Here is a 17,777-nt window from a genome sequence, read left to right as displayed (position 1 = left end):
TGATCAAGGCCAGTTACAGTCTAGACGGAATGTGGCTGAAAATATGAAAATCTCTTGCTTGCGGTCACATGACCACTCGCTGTCAGCAATGGAGAATCCTCAGAGAGCAGAGCACAGTGCGTGCGCTGTGAGGATTCATAAATGTGTAGTCACGTAGCGTACCTGCAAACTTGTAGTTTAACACCAGACAACCCCTTTAAAGGGAATCTGTCACCCCATTTTTGGACTATCAGCTGCAGCCACCGCCATCAGGGGCTTATCTACAGCATTCTGTAATGCTGTAGACAAGCCCCTGATGTAACCTGAAAGATAAGAAAAAACGAGTTATAGTATACTCACCCCGGCGTTCGGTCCGGTCTCATCCGGCGCCTCCCATCTTCATACGATGATGTCCTGCTCCTTATTTCTCCCTCGGCTCCTGCGCAGGCATACTATATCTGCCCTGTTGAGGGCAGAGCAGAGTACTGCAGTGCGCAGGCACTGGACCTCTCTGACCTTTCCCGGCGCCTGCGCACTGCAGTAATTTACTCTGCCCTCAATATGGCATATTAAGTACGCCTTTGCAGGAGCAAGGAGGAGGAGGACGACATCGTATGAAGATGGGAGGCGCCGGACCGGACGGCGATAGCAAACCGACCAGACTCCGCCCCCAAGTGAGTATAATCTAACGTGTTTTTATTCTCTTTCAGGTTTCATCGGGGCTTATCTACAGCATTACAGAATGCTGTAGATAAGCCCCTGATGGCTGTGGCCGCAGCTGATAGGCCGAAAATTAGGTGACAGATTCCCTTTAATTGATTTATTTTCTGATGCATGTCTTTGTTTTCCAGGTTATTTTATATACTTTGTTGAGTCAGGAAAGGAGAGAGGATCCAGAAGCAGGCTTACTTTTATATCTGAAGACTGGAAATATGTACACTGTGCCTGCAAATCGTATGGACAAAAGAGGTTTGTTATATACGAGTTGTCATGTAACTTATATTAGTTATTTGTATTGGTCAGGGCCTACAGAAAATCACATTATTAGTATGTGTCTTCTGATTTAAGCTTTCCTAAGCTCAGTCACATTCCTATATACAGTCTGAAATAGGAAACTAGCTGGGAGCAGAAAAGAAGTATACAACTATACATACTATTACAGGAATTATATTATGTTACACTAGAAGGATACATCCTACAGATATCACCACACATCAGCTAGAGCTATACCTCTTATTATTCATTAAGATACATTTACATACTGTAGTCCATTACTACTGCTTGTAGCTGATTTATAATGATCAGCCCAATCATTTCAGCAATCACCCGACAAGCAAAGCGCTTATTTATGCCGCCATAAAAATGATAATTGTCGGCATCTCATTAAACGCAATGTGCTGCCGATAACTTGATGATTTGGAACAGAATCATCATAGTGACAATTGATCTATTCCTTTTGTTTTCATCAGGCAGTAAATGGGGGAAATCCTTGTTGCATATAGTTGATAGTTTTAGCTATATCAGCAGTGAGGGGTTAAAGGGTGTGATGAGCGTCAGCTTACGCTGAGTCGTTTTCCTTTTGAATGAGTGGACCCTCTGGGCCGTGGCACCCACCCAGCTAGGGCGAGCTGACCTAGTGAGAATCCACCCCCTATACAGGGAGTGTCAGGGGCAAGACCAAGGGGGTGAGCCACCACAGCAGCTGGACCAGACGGCCGTTTCAGGGAAACAAGACAAGGCGAGACAAGACGTTAATTCAAAGTAACTTCATTAAGGAACACTTCAGGGTAATAACAAGTGCCAAACGTAAATACACAGGGAACACATAGCAAAGTGCGTGCAAGGGCACGCCGAGGTCCAAGGCATGGTACGTGCAGATGGTAGGCAGGGCACGATGACATCGGACTCCGGACAGCGGACTACGATCAACCGAGACATCAGACTCTGTAGCTCTGTAGGCGATCGGCAGGATCCGGACATCCGAAAGTAAACCAGGATTCCATGCAAGGAGACAAGATAAGGTTAGGGACATGATGGGTGTCAACAGACACGCCAGGGTCAGGTACAAGGACGGAGGCCTGCGCGTGCAGAGGGCAAGGCAGGGAGAGGCACAAGGACGGTGGCCTGCGCGTGTGAGGACACGCCAGGGACAGAGTACGAGAGCAGGGTTAGGGCCTGTGCGTGCAAGAGGGCAAGACAGAATACCTTGGCAAAACCTGCGCGTAATTTTATAGAAGCACGGGGAGGTATGCCATGGGCAGGCGAGGGCCTGTGCGTGCTTTAGAGAGCACGGAAAGCACAGTGCGGAAACGGCGTGAAGTGCAAGGAAGCACAGAGCGCACGGCTGGGGCACTGGCTAGTTGATCGGGCTGTGGCACTGACAGACGGGCAAGACTCCAGCGAACCCGGCTGAGGCATGGCAGTGACACAGCTGTCACTGACCAATGAGCACGGCTGCGGCACAGGCAGGCGGGCACTGCTGAGTCACGAATAGGAGGCTAGGAAGGCCAGGTGCATGCGAAGAGCACACGAAGTATCAGAGACAAGGCATAGAGTATGAGGCAGAGTCCTGCGCATGCAAAGGACATGCCAGGGAGGTACAAGACGAAACCTGCGCATGCCGAGAGGCACGCCAGGGACAGAGTACAAAACGGAGGCCTGCAAGTGTAGAGAGACACGTCAGGCACAGGGTACAGAACATAGCAAAACAAGGAAGCATAGCGAGGACAAACAAAGCACGAAGGACAACACGAGAGAAAGCACGAGACAGGAGACTGAATACGAGCACGGAGCGTGTGCAGAGACGCACGACAGAGCAAAGTGCAAGGGCACAGAATAGAGGGAGCAACCCAGCAGACCAAGCAGCCATGCAGGGAAGCAACACAATACTCAGGTCCTGAGCATAGAAAGGGGCGGTCTGATATAGGGCATAGCACCTCCACTTCCGGGTCAGGACCAGGGAAGAACTTCCAGTTCAGATCCTCCAGGATCACAGGGAGCAGTCACATGATCAGGATTCCAGACATGCAGGGATGATTGCAGAACCAGTGCTGAAACCTAGGCAGGTCACATGATCAGAATTCCAGACATGCAGAGATTATAGCAGAACCAGTGCTGAAACCTAGGCAGGTCACATGATCAAAGTTCCAGACATGCAGAGATGAATGCAGAACCAGCCTCTGCTGGAACATAGGAAGGACACATGATCAGGGGTTCCAGACATGACGAGACGATCACAGAAGGCAGAGCAGAAACGCAGGCATAGCGCAGCTCAACAGTCATGAGGTGAGTGTGCAGTGTGGAACATGCAGGATAGCAGACATGAGATGCGCGTGCACACCGCTCCAGGGGTCATGAGGCAAAACAGACATGGCGAGCATGACAAAGGGCTGTAATTAGTCCTCATTAGTTTCTCATGAACAGCACCATGGAATTAATGGCGCTATATAAATAAAAATAGTCCTCCTACTCTACACCACTAGGCGGCAGTGTGCAAATGAAGGAGAACGCGAACTTCACAAATGTGTATACTGTTTTATTGGTTCATACACCTGGGTGCTTATCCTAAATTCTTTTTTTTTTGTAAACCATATCACATGCACAAAAGTCACAATATTGTCTTTGTAGGGGTCATTGACACCTCTGCAGGCTGTCTAGTACTAGATACAGAAATGACACACTAAATGGCAGAAGGAAAATCGTACCTTAAAAAAAAGAAAACGGGGAAAAGGAGAAAGTGTGAGCAAGTTGTTGCATGTTCTAACCGTACACGGAATAATATGCAGCTGTTTGATGGAACATCATGAATATTGTCTTCCACACTGGAGTTTCCTATATTCTTTCTCATTATCACATTTAGCGTACAGTGTAACACCGGTTTGAGATCACCACAATTCTGCTTACTCATGGAGGCGTTCTTATAAGAGATAGTGATGTTTCTATACATAGCGAGCTCATAAAACTACCTATTCCATAAGTCGCACGGGCATATAAACAAATTGTCTAAGTTTCATCCAGAAACCTTGGACAACTTTTTGTTTTTTCACTTGTCATCTGTGTGCAATCTGTTTTTATAATTTTTAACAGCATCAGTTATTAATAATTACAGGACCATTTACAGATTCCTATGTTACAAAATTGCAATGTATCAGTAAAAAAAACACAAACTAAAACCAAAACGGTTCTGTACAGCTATTCATGCATGTTTGTCATACTGTGTTCTGTTTCTGTGTCTTAGTTCTTGGGTGGTGCGAACAGGGTCTTATTGACCCGTTCAGTTTTTGTGCATGTTTCATGTGTTCTGAATCTATTGATTTCTTGCTTATGCAAGCTTTGGGAGATCCCCGCCTCTCTCTTTTGGGACATGCATAAAAAGCCATTTCGCTCAGCGAGCCCATACCGGGCAGCACCTTTCTGAACCCTGCTCATGAAGGTATATTCACATGTTCAGGTTTTTAAATATATTAGATAGGACTGCTCCGAGAAGGGTATGCCTTGACGCAGCGGAGTGGCTTAGCGTACATTTTTTTGCAGAAAAACGTATCAACAAAATACCCTGGTTTTGTTAACATCTTTTACTAGCACTTGCTACTTACAGTTACATATATTTTACAGCAGAGTATTTATGCACGTTTGTCATACTGTGTTCTGTTTCTGTGTCTTAGTTCTTGGGTGGTGTGAACAGTGTCTTATTGACCCGTTCAGTTTTTGTGCATGTTTCATGTGTTCTGAAAAAATTGCAATGTATCATTAAAAAAAACACAAACTAAAACCAAAACAGGTTCTGTACAGCTATTCCATGCGGGATGCTTTTTTTTTTTCTTTCCTTTTCTTTTCCAGCTGATCAATAGAATTGAATCGGCGAAACTCATCTAGTGCATGCTGCGATTTTTTTTTTTTTTTTCAAAATTTTTTTTCACGTAGATTCGATCCACGAAATAAAAAAATAAAAAGTTTGTGTGTGTATATATTTATTATATTACTCACTAGGCTTGTTAATATTTTCTGTCTTTTTTTTCAGAATTATTGAAAATAAGAAACGAGCTGTCATTTTATTTGACAAATTTGGTACATAAATCTGACAATGGATCCAAAGGAGCAAAGCTTTCTTCTCTCCCATCACTAATTGCTGACAAACAAGCTTGTAAATATTGTTCTCAACTTCGGAACTGCGCTCTTTACAGCAGGTATTGGGTGGACTCTTCATTACTGATGCTATAAGCTCAGCATTGTACACATACATGGCCCAGAAGGACACCCATAATTGTCAGGATTGAGCTGCACAATTTTTCACTAAATTAGGCCAGGCTATTTGTTTCCATATAGCATTATACAAGTTTAGTCGAAATACTTTTCTAAACCAAATGGCATAAAATTACGTGTAATGAACCTTTTCTCTACAATGCCAATTAGAAGTAAATAGAATTTATTAGAGAAAAGATTATACTTTTCAGTGGTATACTGATCAGTCCAATAGGCCTTGCATTTTGTTGGGGTAATTAAGAATTACCACCTAAAGAAAAAAAGGTGTCTCCCCCTCGCCAGGCTACACCTGCCTATTGGCACCAGTAAGTGAGCAATATGCAAGGCAAAAATATACACAATGGGAAGAAACTACCAATACGCCAAACAGGGCACAAAAATAGGCTGTGTCCACCCCCCCCAATGAAAGATACACGGGACTTTATGGTAAGTCCTAAAATATCTCTTTTCTTGGCTCTTTATTGGGAGATACAGAAAACCACAGGGTGTGCTAAAGCAGACCCAAGGGTGGGTAATTATAGAAGTAGGTGTAAGGCAACTCCGTCAGGTAGTCTCCTGAATGACTGCCGTTTCAGCAGCTTTTTGACCAGATGTAAAGGTTTGAACCTTGTAAAATTTTGTGAGGTGTGGACGAAGTTCCAAGTAGCAGCCTTGCAAAGCTTCAGAATGGAAGCCTGATGACAAACAGCCCAAGGGGTCCTCACTGCCGTGCAGAGTGAGCCTTCACCCCCGGCAGAAGCACTATATTCTTGGCCTTATAAGCTTTCAGAATGAGAGCACAAATGCAATGAGAAATTGTCACCTTGTAGACAGTGACCCTCGACTCGTCATTTCTTTACTGACAAAAGGAGAGTTTGTGATGTACAGCTCTGATCAAGTCAAGATTGTGTAAGGATTGCTACACTGGATGATAGGTATAAGGAAAGAGTGAAGAAAGAACAATGTCTACATTAAGGTGGAAAAGAGAAACTGCCTTAGGAAGGAAAGAGAATACTGGACACAAAACCACCTTATCCAAGGAATGGAAAGCTACAGATCCAAGCCACTAGTTTTGATACTTGTCTGATGGAAGTGGAAGCAATTGGGGGCACCACTCCTAGTTTATTTCAAAAGGAGGTCGCAGTAAGGCATTAAGTTCCCAGGTATACACAGGAGGCTGGTAAGGAGGAACAGCGTGAGCTATACCCTGAAGAAAAGGCCTGATTTGTGGCATGAACGCCCAATTTTTCTGAAAAAAGATAAATGGGGCTGAGACATGGTTTAGCGAGGGCATTGAGGGCCAAGCAAGGCTCAAACTTGAATGCGAGGAAACATGGGAGTGAAAGATAACATAGGGTTGACTTCGTTTGACTCACACCAACAGAAGTCTTTTTAGATGTGATGGTGAATGAGACGAGGAGGGATTCTGCACCTTGATCTGGTGTAACAGGCCATAGGATACTCGAGTCCAGACTATACCTTGGGTTAAAGCAGTAGTCCAGTCAAAATACGGTTTGACCCGGAACAAAATCCAAGAAACCATTTTATGATTTTTTTTATTACTATTATATGTGGGGAACAACATATTAAAAGTTTTCCAAAAATTGATCACCACAAAGGTCCTAACTATGATGTCATAAGACGATGACAGCCATCGCACTAAAAATAACGAATATTTCCCTATTTCAAAACTGTAGCTTTAGGTTACAGAAGAGTTTGCATTTTGTATACTATATATTTTCATATAACAATTTTTATACAAAGTTTTATACTAACTACATGGACAGGCGAGGTCATGACGTCATCAATGACGTCATGACATATATGTACATTTCTAGAAATTATAGAATTAATACACAGTGCATTTTAAGACCTACTTCATCACTGAATAAGCGTGTCAGGTCAATAGTCACTATTTTCATCATCAGACACTGCTTCCTCACTCATACTGTCACGATGCCCTTCTTGTCATGGACCGCATACCCGTGAACAGGTAAGTCCGTGTCTTTTGCGAGTGCACCGAAGTGTACTACAACCACGAGAACAATTGCAGTGAATTATTTTCAGAAGTGTTTCTGGCGCGGATGAAGTATCCATCATCACTGGAACTAGACTGTTGTTCTGCAATTCCCATCCCAATTCAGTAGTGTCCATGGCCTCACCATTGTCCATCCAAAGCATCACTTGGAGGTAACTCCGAAGGGCATGATACTTCTTTGCAGAGGAGGTCGGTGGCAGTCGTTCAGGTGTAACAAAGATTTTGGCTGAACCAACTTTTTTACAGAGAGTAGAATACCTCATTGCAGACAGATTGTCTCCAGGTTTGCCCCCGAACAATGCCACCATCGCTTTACACCCAGCGTCTTCAATCTCAGCTCTGTTTTTGTTAGGTGTGGAAAAGATTTTAGCACAGCTATTTAAGACCAAGTCTCCCTTCAAAACCTTGTGTAGTCCGAGCTTTTTTCCGATTCCAAAAACCGCGGAAGTGGTATCGCAACCCGTGAATGCATGAAGGAACAGAAGACTGCTGCAGACATGGTTTCCCAGGAACTTCTTCATAACCTTAATGTCGTATACTGTTGCAGGACTCCCTTTATCCGAGTAGAAATAAAGCTTGTTGCCATCGCTGGTTGACGCGTGATGAAGTAACAACACCAAAAGATCTGTATCTTCGCCAATGAGACTAGTACTTTTTTTGGATGACATTGACACTGCTGCCTTAACAATCTTCACATCTGCATCCCCCTCTGATTGTATTACGTGGCAACCTCTGTCATTCATGCGCTGTGAAACGAGATTGATAAGAGACTGTTTGTTCTCCACATTTGAAAGGAAGTCCTCCTTTTTCCCGACAAATTTCGTTCCTTCAGCAGTGTTCACTTTGTTACTTGTTCGTTTTTTGCGCCGTCGCTGATGGGTAATGTCCTTAGTGTTTGGTCCTCCAATGTAACCATCAAATACTATCGTAGCCTTACCATAGTGCTTTAGTGTGAAAGATTCATAGTCTTCTGCGATTGAACAATATGTCTTTCCTTCTGACCACTTCAGTCGATGGAGAAGAGAACCTCCGTCAAGAACATAATGTTCCACTTCTGGTACATCCTTGAGTACTGCGTCATCTGAACTCTGTTCATTTATAGCAGCCATCAGTTGTGCTTTGTTTGGTTTGCGTAAGAGATGTTTTGCCTCAAAGAGGAATGGTGGGTATGGTGAAAGTTCATAGGCCATCACCTCATCAAAGGAAAGATCAGTAGTTTGAGACATCACAAGAAACCTTTGGAACAAAAGAGCGGGGTCTATTGTTTTATCCTTAGCAATGTCAATAGCCTCACTGGATGCCAGGGTCTTGGCTTTCATTGACCGCTTGTACTTAACTGAAAACAATGATTGACCCTCCTTTGTTGCCACTATTTCTCTGCCAATGGTGAACAGGTTATGGACATTCACATCCTTATTTGCATTGACACCGGTGATAATGTTGCAAAGAGACACTTCATCAGAGAAAGGTGAAAAGGTCTCGAGATTATCTGCAATTTTCTCCAGGTCTTCACGATCTCTTCTTGTCCTTGACGTTCTTGCCTCCTTGTGTTGTTCACTGGTGACAAAGCTCTGGCGAGTGAAACCCTGCATTGCATCACTGTAGGAAGAGGACACTGGCACAGACAGAGTCCACAAGGCCCTCTGATGTTCAGACATTCCACTTCCTCTGGTGAGTCCTCCTGCAGTTTTTAGGGAGGGCATCAGAGCTTGCTCGATGACTAGGTCGCAACCCAGGCCTGCCCAGTACTGATCAGTCCGCCTTACAACATGCAAGCCATTCATAAATCTATGGAAGACTGATGGTATATCATCTTCCAGAGTGGTCATAGACTGGAGGTAAAGGTAGGTGGCCTTCACATAGTTCCCATGCCCAGCAGCTGTAAGAATGGGCAAACATTCGGCTACAGCATAAAGGTGCATCAGCCAGGATCCTGTACGATCTGCCTCGATAAGCTCCCTTGCAATTCCAACCATCTGTTGGTAATTCAGCCATAGTTTACTGGTGCGAGAGTGAGCGGATAATCCGTTTCTTTTGGTGGACAAGAGGTGGACAATTTCACTAAGGCAGGTAGAAGTGATGACTGAATTCAAGTCACTCTCCCCTGTCAGTGACCGAGCATACAACTGCTCAAGTTCTTGCAACAGGTCTGCAAAAGCGGGATGGTCGCAAAGTACTTTGTCTGCAACTTGCTGAGTAAGACACTGATCAAGGAGGAGATGGCCACGAACTGCATGCTGAACTGCCTTTCCAGTCATGATGTGTTGCACAGCATTGTCACCGTAAATTGTTCCCAAGATCTCTTTGATTCCACTCCCATCCATCAACGTTCCTATGGCACCCATAAGATTCATCAATGTGTGGAAGCTCTCGAGCATCAGGACAACCTCTCGAACCGGACTGTCTTCAGGCACCTCGTGTTTGATTTCTGACGCCGGGTAGCACACAGACTAACACTTTTTTTTTGCACCAGTCAGGTACACCTCATAGCTGCCCAAAAGGACGCCCAGGACAGGCATTGCTCGTCTTCACTAACACATCAACATCAATTGATAGTTGGAATAAATAGACTGCATTCACCACATATTAAGGTGCAGGCTTTATTTTCAAGTGTAGGGGTGTCTTATAGATATGGTGAACCCTCAGGTAACCCTAAATGAAGGTCAATGGACACAGGTGGCTGAATTGAAGGAATTGCTTAATCACCTATTTACCATGACTAAAAAAATTACAAGCTGAGGATTTAACTCCTGGCATTTTCATAAGGGAGTGGTAGAACTTGCTATTTTGCCTGTCCCAAAGAGGAAATTTAATCGCAGATGGCATTTCTGCTTCAATGAAACGGAGAGAGACACATCTATTGGAAAATAAAATTATTCTGGCAGCTGTTTATGTGGACCCAAGTCATCGTATACTGCTTGATGATCAACAGCATACTAAAGGAAAAGCTCTGACTGAGGTAGCAGTTAGGATGAGTGGCCTACAGGAGGACTGCCAGGCGCAAGAGGACTTGGGTCCTGACAGTGCTACTGGTGCCATATCTTCATCCTCATCAGATGAGGAGTTTGACTTTGACAAGTATTTGGATGATATGGAGCAGGCAAAGCGTTGCTGCAAGGAAAAAGATTTCACTCTGTCTCCTATAGCAAGCAGATTGACCATATTTCAGCAAAATGTTTCACTTGCTCTCAAAGAAAAAGAAAAATTCAACCGTTCATCAAAACTGACTGTGCATGAGGCAATTCCTTTATACTTGGAAATTGTTAGAGATGTTGCCCATGTGCATACAGCTTTGCCTCCAACCCAAGTTAGTGTAGAGAGGTTGTACCAAACTGTAGATTTTGCCACTCCTAACGTTGTAGCAATTTCTCAGATGGTTTTTTTTCTGTTTTTGCAGCTTAAGGATGGCTTGTTTCACCTGCATGGAGAGCTCCTTTGACCCGCATGTTTCCTTCACAGCAAAACCTTCCAAATGCAAGCACCACACCTCAAATCAACTCCAGGCCTTTTATCTGCTTAATTGAGAATGACATAACTAAGGGATTGCCCACACCTGTCCATGAAATAGCCTTGGAGTCAATTGTCCAATTACTTTTGGCCCCTTTAAAAACAGGGTGGCACATGTAAAGGAGCTGAAACTCCTAAACCCTTCATCCAATTTTAATGTGGATACCCTTAAATGAAAGCTGAAAGTCTGAACTTCAACTGCATCTGGATTGTTTTGTTTAAAATTCATTGTGGTAATGTCTAGAACCAAAATTAGAAAAATGTTGTCTCTGTCCAAATATATATGTACATAACTGTATGTTATGCATTTTCTTTATTCAATAAACTAATTTAAAAAAAAAAAAAAAAAAAAAATATGAGCAAATAAAAAGTAAAAAAATAAAAATCCCCATAGTCAGAAAGCGACCTGGGACTCCATACCTGTGAGACTAAGCTGGTATATTCATGCCTGTAGGCAGGTGTAATCTGCTGAAGAGGAGCAGACTTGCCTTGTCTAGTTTGTAGTTCTTGGTGGCAGCCGCGTACACCCATGGTTTCCTGTGTCCCCTGAAAAACCTGTATTTATTTGGTATACCTATACTGACCCATAGAAAAGATGATAAAAGTAATAGTTATAAAGGGAAAAGAGATGGAAGAAAAATGGCTGGTTTTCCAATGGGTTTTTAGGAAGGTGTAAAAGTGCTTTAGGTTTTGTTCACAGGTAGTAGTCATGCTGCAGATTTTACCTGTAACAGCCTTGTGTTGCTGCAGACTTTTTACTGTTTCCATTCAAGAAAAAGCGATTGTGCAGGAAAACGGGCACGGGGCAGTTGCAGATAAAAGCTGCAGTATGACCACAGTGTGTGTACGTAGCCGTATAAGAAAATGTGGACCTTTTTAATTTTCATATTCTAATTTTCATGTAAGTAATATGGCAGGTTTTTGGTTGACATAAGTTTTTATTTTATTTTCCACATCTAGATCTGTAGAACAGCAAAGTGACAGATTTTATATCCCCAATGACATGCTTCCAGTTATTGAGCATGAGACTGCACATCTGATGGTGTCCCACCTGCACTACTTCAATCTTTGGTGCCTTATGTGCTCTTTAGAAGCATTAGCAAAAGAGTCAAAAACTGGACGAAAAAATATCTGGATGCTTTCATCAGAAGAACGGTAATGGTTATGAAGGAAGTTCTATCAGATGAATGCTTTTGGAGACTTAGAATATACATCTGTGTTGACATCTCTAAGCTATGTTTCTGGGATTTAATATCAAACTCTCATGTTCTAGCCCAGCCATGGCGTATTACATGTGTCATTGCCGTAGAAAAGGTTAAACTGTTCATTATAGGACAAATGTCGAAGGTGTCCATGATGGAGAAGGCAGACAGCAAAAGCGGTGCTGCTTTTATCCATGATGGTTAAGGCATAGAGCAATAGGTGTTCTGCTTTTATCCTAGATGGTGAAGGCGTAGAGCAATAGGTGTACTGCTTTTATCCCAGATAGTGAAGGCATAGAGCAAAGGTGTACTGCTTTTATCCTAGATGGTGAAGGCATAGAGCAAAGGTGTTCTGCTTTTATCCTAGATGGTGAAGGCGTAGAGCAATAGGTGTACTGTATTTATCCATGATGGTGAAGGCGTAGAGCAATAGGTGTACTGCTTTTATCCCAGATGGTGAAGGCATAGAGCAAAGGTGTACTGCTTTTATCCTAGATGGTGAAGGCATAGAGCAAAGGTGTTCTGCTTTTATCCTAGATGGTGAAGGCGTAGAGCAATAGGTGTATTGCTTTTATCCATGATGGTGAAGGCATAGAGCAAAGGTGTTCTGCTTTTATCCTAGATGGTGAAGGCATAGAGCAAAGGTGTTCTGCTTTTATCCTAGATGGTGAAGGCGTAGAGCAATAGGTGTATTGCTTTTATCCATGATGGTGAAGGCATAGAGAAATAGGTGTACTGCATTTATCCATGATGGTGAAGGCATAGAGCAATAGGTGTACTGCTTTTATCCATGATGGTGAAGGCGTAGAGCAATAGGTGTATTGCTTTTATCCATGATGGTGAAGGCATAGAGCAATAGGTGTACTGCTTTTATCCTAGATGGTGAAGGCATAGAGCAAAGGTGTACTGCTTTTATCCTAGATGGTGAAGGCATAGAGCAAAGGTGTTCTGCTTTTATCCTAGATGGTGAAGGCGTAGAGCAATAGGTGTATTGCTTTTATCCATGATGGTGAAGGCATAGAGAAATAGGTGTACTGCATTTATCCATGATGGTGAAGGCATAGAGCAATAGGTGTACTGCTTTTATCCATGATGGTGAAGGCGTAGAGCAATAGGTGTATTGCTTTTATCCATGATGGTGAAGGCATAGAGCAATAGGTGTACTGCTTTTATCCTAGATGGTGAAGGCATAGAGCAAAGGTGTACTGCTTTTATCCTAGATGGTGAAGGCATAGAGCAAAGGTGTTCTGCTTTTATCCTAGATGGTGAAGGCGTAGAGCAATAGGTGTATTGCTTTTATCCATGATGGTGAAGGCATAGAGCAAAGGTGTACTGCTTTTATCCTAGATGGTGAAGGCATAGAGCAAAGGTGTACTGCTTTTATCCTAGATGGTGAAGGCATAGAGCAAAGGTGTTCTGCTTTTATCCTAGATGGTGAAGGCGTAGAGCAATAGGTGTATTGCTTTTATCCATGATGGTGAAGGCGTAGAGCAATAGGTGTACTGCATTTATCCATGATGGTGAAGGCATAGAGCAATAGGTGTACTGCTTTTATCCATGATGGTGAAGGCGTAGAGCAATAGGTGTATTGCTTTTATCCATGATGGTGAAGGCATAGAGCAATAGGTGTACTGCATTTATCCATGATGGTGAAGGCATAGAGCAATAGGTGTACTGCTTTTATCCATGATGGTGAAGGCATAGAGCAATAGGTGTTCTGCTTTTATCCTAGATGGTGAAGGCGTAGAGCAATAGGTGTATTGCTTTTATCCATGATGGTGAAGGCATAGAGCAATAGGGTGTACTGCTTTTATCCATGATGGTGAAGGCATAGAGCAATAGGTGTATTGCTTTTATCCATGATGGTGAAGGCATAGAGCAAAGGTGTTCTGCTTTTATCCTAGATGGTGAAGGCATAGAGCAAAGGTGTACTGCTTTTATCCTAGATGGTGAAGGCATAGAGCAAAGGTGTACTGCTTTTATCCTAGATGGTGAAGGCATAGAGCAAAGGTGTTCTGCTTTTATCCTAGATGGTGAAGGCGTAGAGCAATAGGTGTATTGCTTTTATCCTAGATGGTGAAGGCGTAGAGCAATAGGTGTACTGCTTTTATCCATGATGGTGAAGGCATAGAGCAATAGGTGTTCTGCTTCTATCCTAGATGGTGAAGGCGTAGAGCAATAGGTGTATTGCTTTTATCCATGATGGTGAAGGCATAGAGCAATAGGTGTACTGCATTCATCCATGATGGTGAAGGCATAGAGCAATAGGTGTACTGCTTTTATCCATGATTGTGAAGGCGTAGAGCAATAGGTGTACTGCTTTTATCCATGATGGTGAAGGCATAGAGCAATAGGTGTTCTGCTTTTATCCTAGATGGTGAAGGCGTAGAGCAATAGGTGTATTGCTTTTATCCATGATGGTGAAGGCATAGAGCAATAGGTGTACTGCATTCATCCATGATGGTGAAGGCATAGAGCAATAGGTGTACTGCTTTTATCCATGATGGTGAAGGCATAGAGCAATAGGTGTACTGCTTTTATCCATGATGGTGAAGGCATAGAGCAATAGGTGTACTGCTTTTATCCATGATGAAGGCATAGAGCAATAGGTGTATTGCTTTTATCCATGATGGTGAAGGCATAGAGCAAAGGTGTTCTGCTTTTATCCTAGATGGTGAAGGCATAGAGCAAAGGTGTACTGCTTTTATCCTAGATGGTGAAGGCATAGAGCAAAGGTGTACTGCTTTTATCCTAGATGGTGAAGGCATAGAGCAAAGGTGTTCTGCTTTTATCCTAGATGGTGAAGGCGTAGAGCAATAGGTGTATTGCTTTTATCCTAGATGGTGAAGGCGTAGAGCAATAGGTGTACTGCTTTTATCCATGATGGTGAAGGCATAGAGCAATAGGTGTTCTGCTTCTATCCTAGATGGTGAAGGCGTAGAGCAATAGGTGTATTGCTTTTATCCATGATGGTGAAGGCATAGAGCAATAGGTGTACTGCATTCATCCATGATGGTGAAGGCATAGAGCAATAGGTGTACTGCTTTTATCCATGATGGTGAAGGCATAGAGCAATAGGTGTTCTGCTTTTATCCTAGATGGTGAAGGCGTAGAGCAATAGGTGTATTGCTTTTATCCATGATGGTGAAGGCATAGAGCAATAGGTGTACTGCATTCATCCATGATGGTGAAGGCATAGAGCAATAGGTGTACTGCTTTTATCCATGATGGTGAAGGCATAGAGCAATAGGTGTACTGCTTTTATCCATGATGGTGAAGGCATAGAGCAATAGGTGTACTGCTTTTATCCATGATGAAGGCATAGAGCAATAGGTGTTCTGCTTTTATCCATGATGGTGAAGGCATAGAGCAAAGGTGTACTGATTTTATCCATGATCACGAAGGTATACAGTTTTTTTGTTTTTTTTTCAATGGTCATTCATTTGTGTTGTGTTTGTTGTCTTTCAGAGAAGTAGACGGACAGTGTGTTGGAAACCTTATACGTATGGGAGGTGTACAGAGTGTGTGTGATGGACAACACCTTCATTGCTTCCAGCGCCGTAGTGGTGATATTCCAGCTACAAACCTGATGACTGGAGACAGAGTTGTAGTTAGTGGAGAGGAAAAGAAATTCCTTGCTCTCTCAACTGGTTACATTAAAGAGGTGAACAGAAATAACGTAACCTGCATTTTGGACAGGTACGTTAACTTCTTTATGTATGAGATCTCATGGACAAAAGTATTAGGACATCTACACATAACACCTACATGTGCTTTGTAGCATCCAATTCTAAATCTATAGGCATTACTGTGGAATTAGTCACAGCTTCCCCTATACTGGGGAGGCTTTTTACAAGAGTTTGGAGTGTGTCTGTGACTATTTTTTGTCCATTCAAAAAGAGCATTCGTAAGGTAAGGCACTGATGTTGGTGAAGAGGGATGGGGGCTCACAATCTTCGGTCTAGTTCATCCTAAAGGTGATCGATAGCATAGAGTTCAGGGCTCTAGACAGTCCAGTTCTTCTACATTAAACTCGCCCAACCATGATGAAGTTATAGACCTTGCTTTGTGAACTGGGCCACAGTCGTATTGGAACAGAAAAGGATTTTCCCCAAACTGTTCTAAAAAAGCTGGAAGTTGTCCAAAATGTCTTGTTATGCTTAAGCAAGAAGATTTCTTTTCACTGGAAATAAAGGGCCTAGTTATTCTCCACCCTTCTCCAAACTTTACAGTTGGCACCATGCAGTCTGGTAGGTGATGTTCTTCTGGCATTCACCAAACCGCAAACTCATCCACCAGATGCCTGATTGAGAAGTCCAGTTCGTCACTCCACAGAACATGTTTCCAATGCTCCAGAATCCAGTGGAGGCTTTACACCACTCCATCCAATGCTTGGCATTGTGCTTTGTGATGTATGGCTACATGCAGCTGCTCAGCCATGGAAACCACTACCATGATGCTCTTTGGGCACAGGTTTTGAGCTGATAACACCAGAGAAGGTCTGGAGCTCTAAAGTTATGGATTCAGCAGAACTTTGACGACTTTCATGCACCTTCGCACTCGGTGACCCCGCTCTGTATTATTTTTTTTGTGGTTTACACTCTCTGGCCGAGTTCTTGCAGTTCCATCCACTTCTCATTAATACCACTCATAGTTGATGGAATATTCAGAAGTGTAGAAATGTCATGAAAGGACTTGATACACCGGTGACATCCTATTACAGGGCCACATTAGTGCCATTGACCTCTTTAGAAGAAGCCATTCTTTCACTAATCTGAGTAAAAGCAGACGGCACGGTGAGTGCTGGATGTTATACCGCTGTGGTTAATGGGACAGAATGAAAATCCTGAATTTAAAGATTAAGTGTGTCCCAATACTTTTGTCCATATAGTATATGTCAAATACTATATAACCCCAAAACCTAAGTCTCTTCTTACTTTCATTACAGAAGTTTAGCAAAGATACCTCAAGGTACCATATTCAGACTGGATCATGAGGAGGGGGGTGGTGGCATGGAATCCCACCTGGGAAACCTTTCCAAGCTGATGGAAAATTCTCCAGCCAGGTTTGTTCCTTCTTTTGAATATTTTTCTTGCGGCTTCTTAGACATTTCCCGCAAAAGGACATAACTATGTCCAGATTCCAAGTAGTTTACTGCAGTTGGGTGTATAGTTACTTCCCAGGAAAACACATCAGCACCAATGAAGATAACTTCTTCTCGTGTCCATAAAATGACAAAGTTTAAACACTCCTCCCGTGTCGGCGCCGTTCCCGCGGTGTCGACACTAGAACTCCTGGGGCTCCCGTGCTGCTGTTGTGACACCGGCGTTCAATCTGCACTGGTGTCACTGTTCCCTGCCTCCTGTTGAATTGAGCATGAAGAGGAAATCAGAGATCAGCTGCAGCCCGGACTTCCTCTTCATGTTTGATTTGTCATAAGGCAGGGACAGTGATGCTAGCACTGATTGGATGGTGGGATCACGTTTCACAGCAACCGCACGAGAACCCCGATACAGTGAGTGCCAACACTGCGGGAATGGCGCCGGCATGGGAGGTGAGTGTGAGCTTCATTATTTTATGGGGGACGAACATTTTGATCTAGAAGGGGTTGTCTTAGTAGTGGACAACCCCTTTAGGTTATTTTGCAAAAGTAAAAAAAAACATATAGATTGGGCATCATTACAAACATATCAACATGCAGAATAAAGTGAACATGTAAATTATACTACACAGTGAGCTCTGTGTTATACTCACCATTCTCCGTCGTCTTCTGTTCTTGGTGCCGCTCCGGTCGTCTTCTGCAGTTTGTG

The 17,777-nt window shown here is 43.2% G+C and overlaps 1 protein-coding gene across 2 annotated transcripts in view; it reads left to right on the top strand.

Annotated features, from left to right (window-relative positions):
• The window catches only part of DNA2 (DNA replication helicase/nuclease 2), an 89,082-nt gene that overhangs the window by 29,692 nt on the left and 41,613 nt on the right, over positions 1-17,777 (top strand). For both annotated transcript variants that reach the window (XM_073548144.1, XM_073548145.1), the window contains exons 7-11: positions 831-948; positions 5,000-5,165; positions 11,726-11,920; positions 15,436-15,666; positions 16,916-17,032. In XM_073548144.1, the coding sequence (XP_073404245.1) occupies positions 831-948; positions 5,000-5,165; positions 11,726-11,920; positions 15,436-15,666; positions 16,916-17,032 (827 nt within the window). The remainder of the gene's footprint in view (positions 1-830; positions 949-4,999; positions 5,166-11,725; positions 11,921-15,435; positions 15,667-16,915; positions 17,033-17,777) is intronic.

This window comes from Dendrobates tinctorius, unplaced genomic scaffold (assembly GCF_039654945.1).
Source record: "Dendrobates tinctorius isolate UK_male_01 unplaced genomic scaffold, ASM3965494v1 ptg000156l, whole genome shotgun sequence".
NCBI classification, from domain to species: domain Eukaryota; kingdom Metazoa; phylum Chordata; class Amphibia; order Anura; family Dendrobatidae; genus Dendrobates; species Dendrobates tinctorius.
Note: the sequence above shows the minus strand (reverse complement) of the source record. Positions and strands in the feature narration are given on the sequence as shown.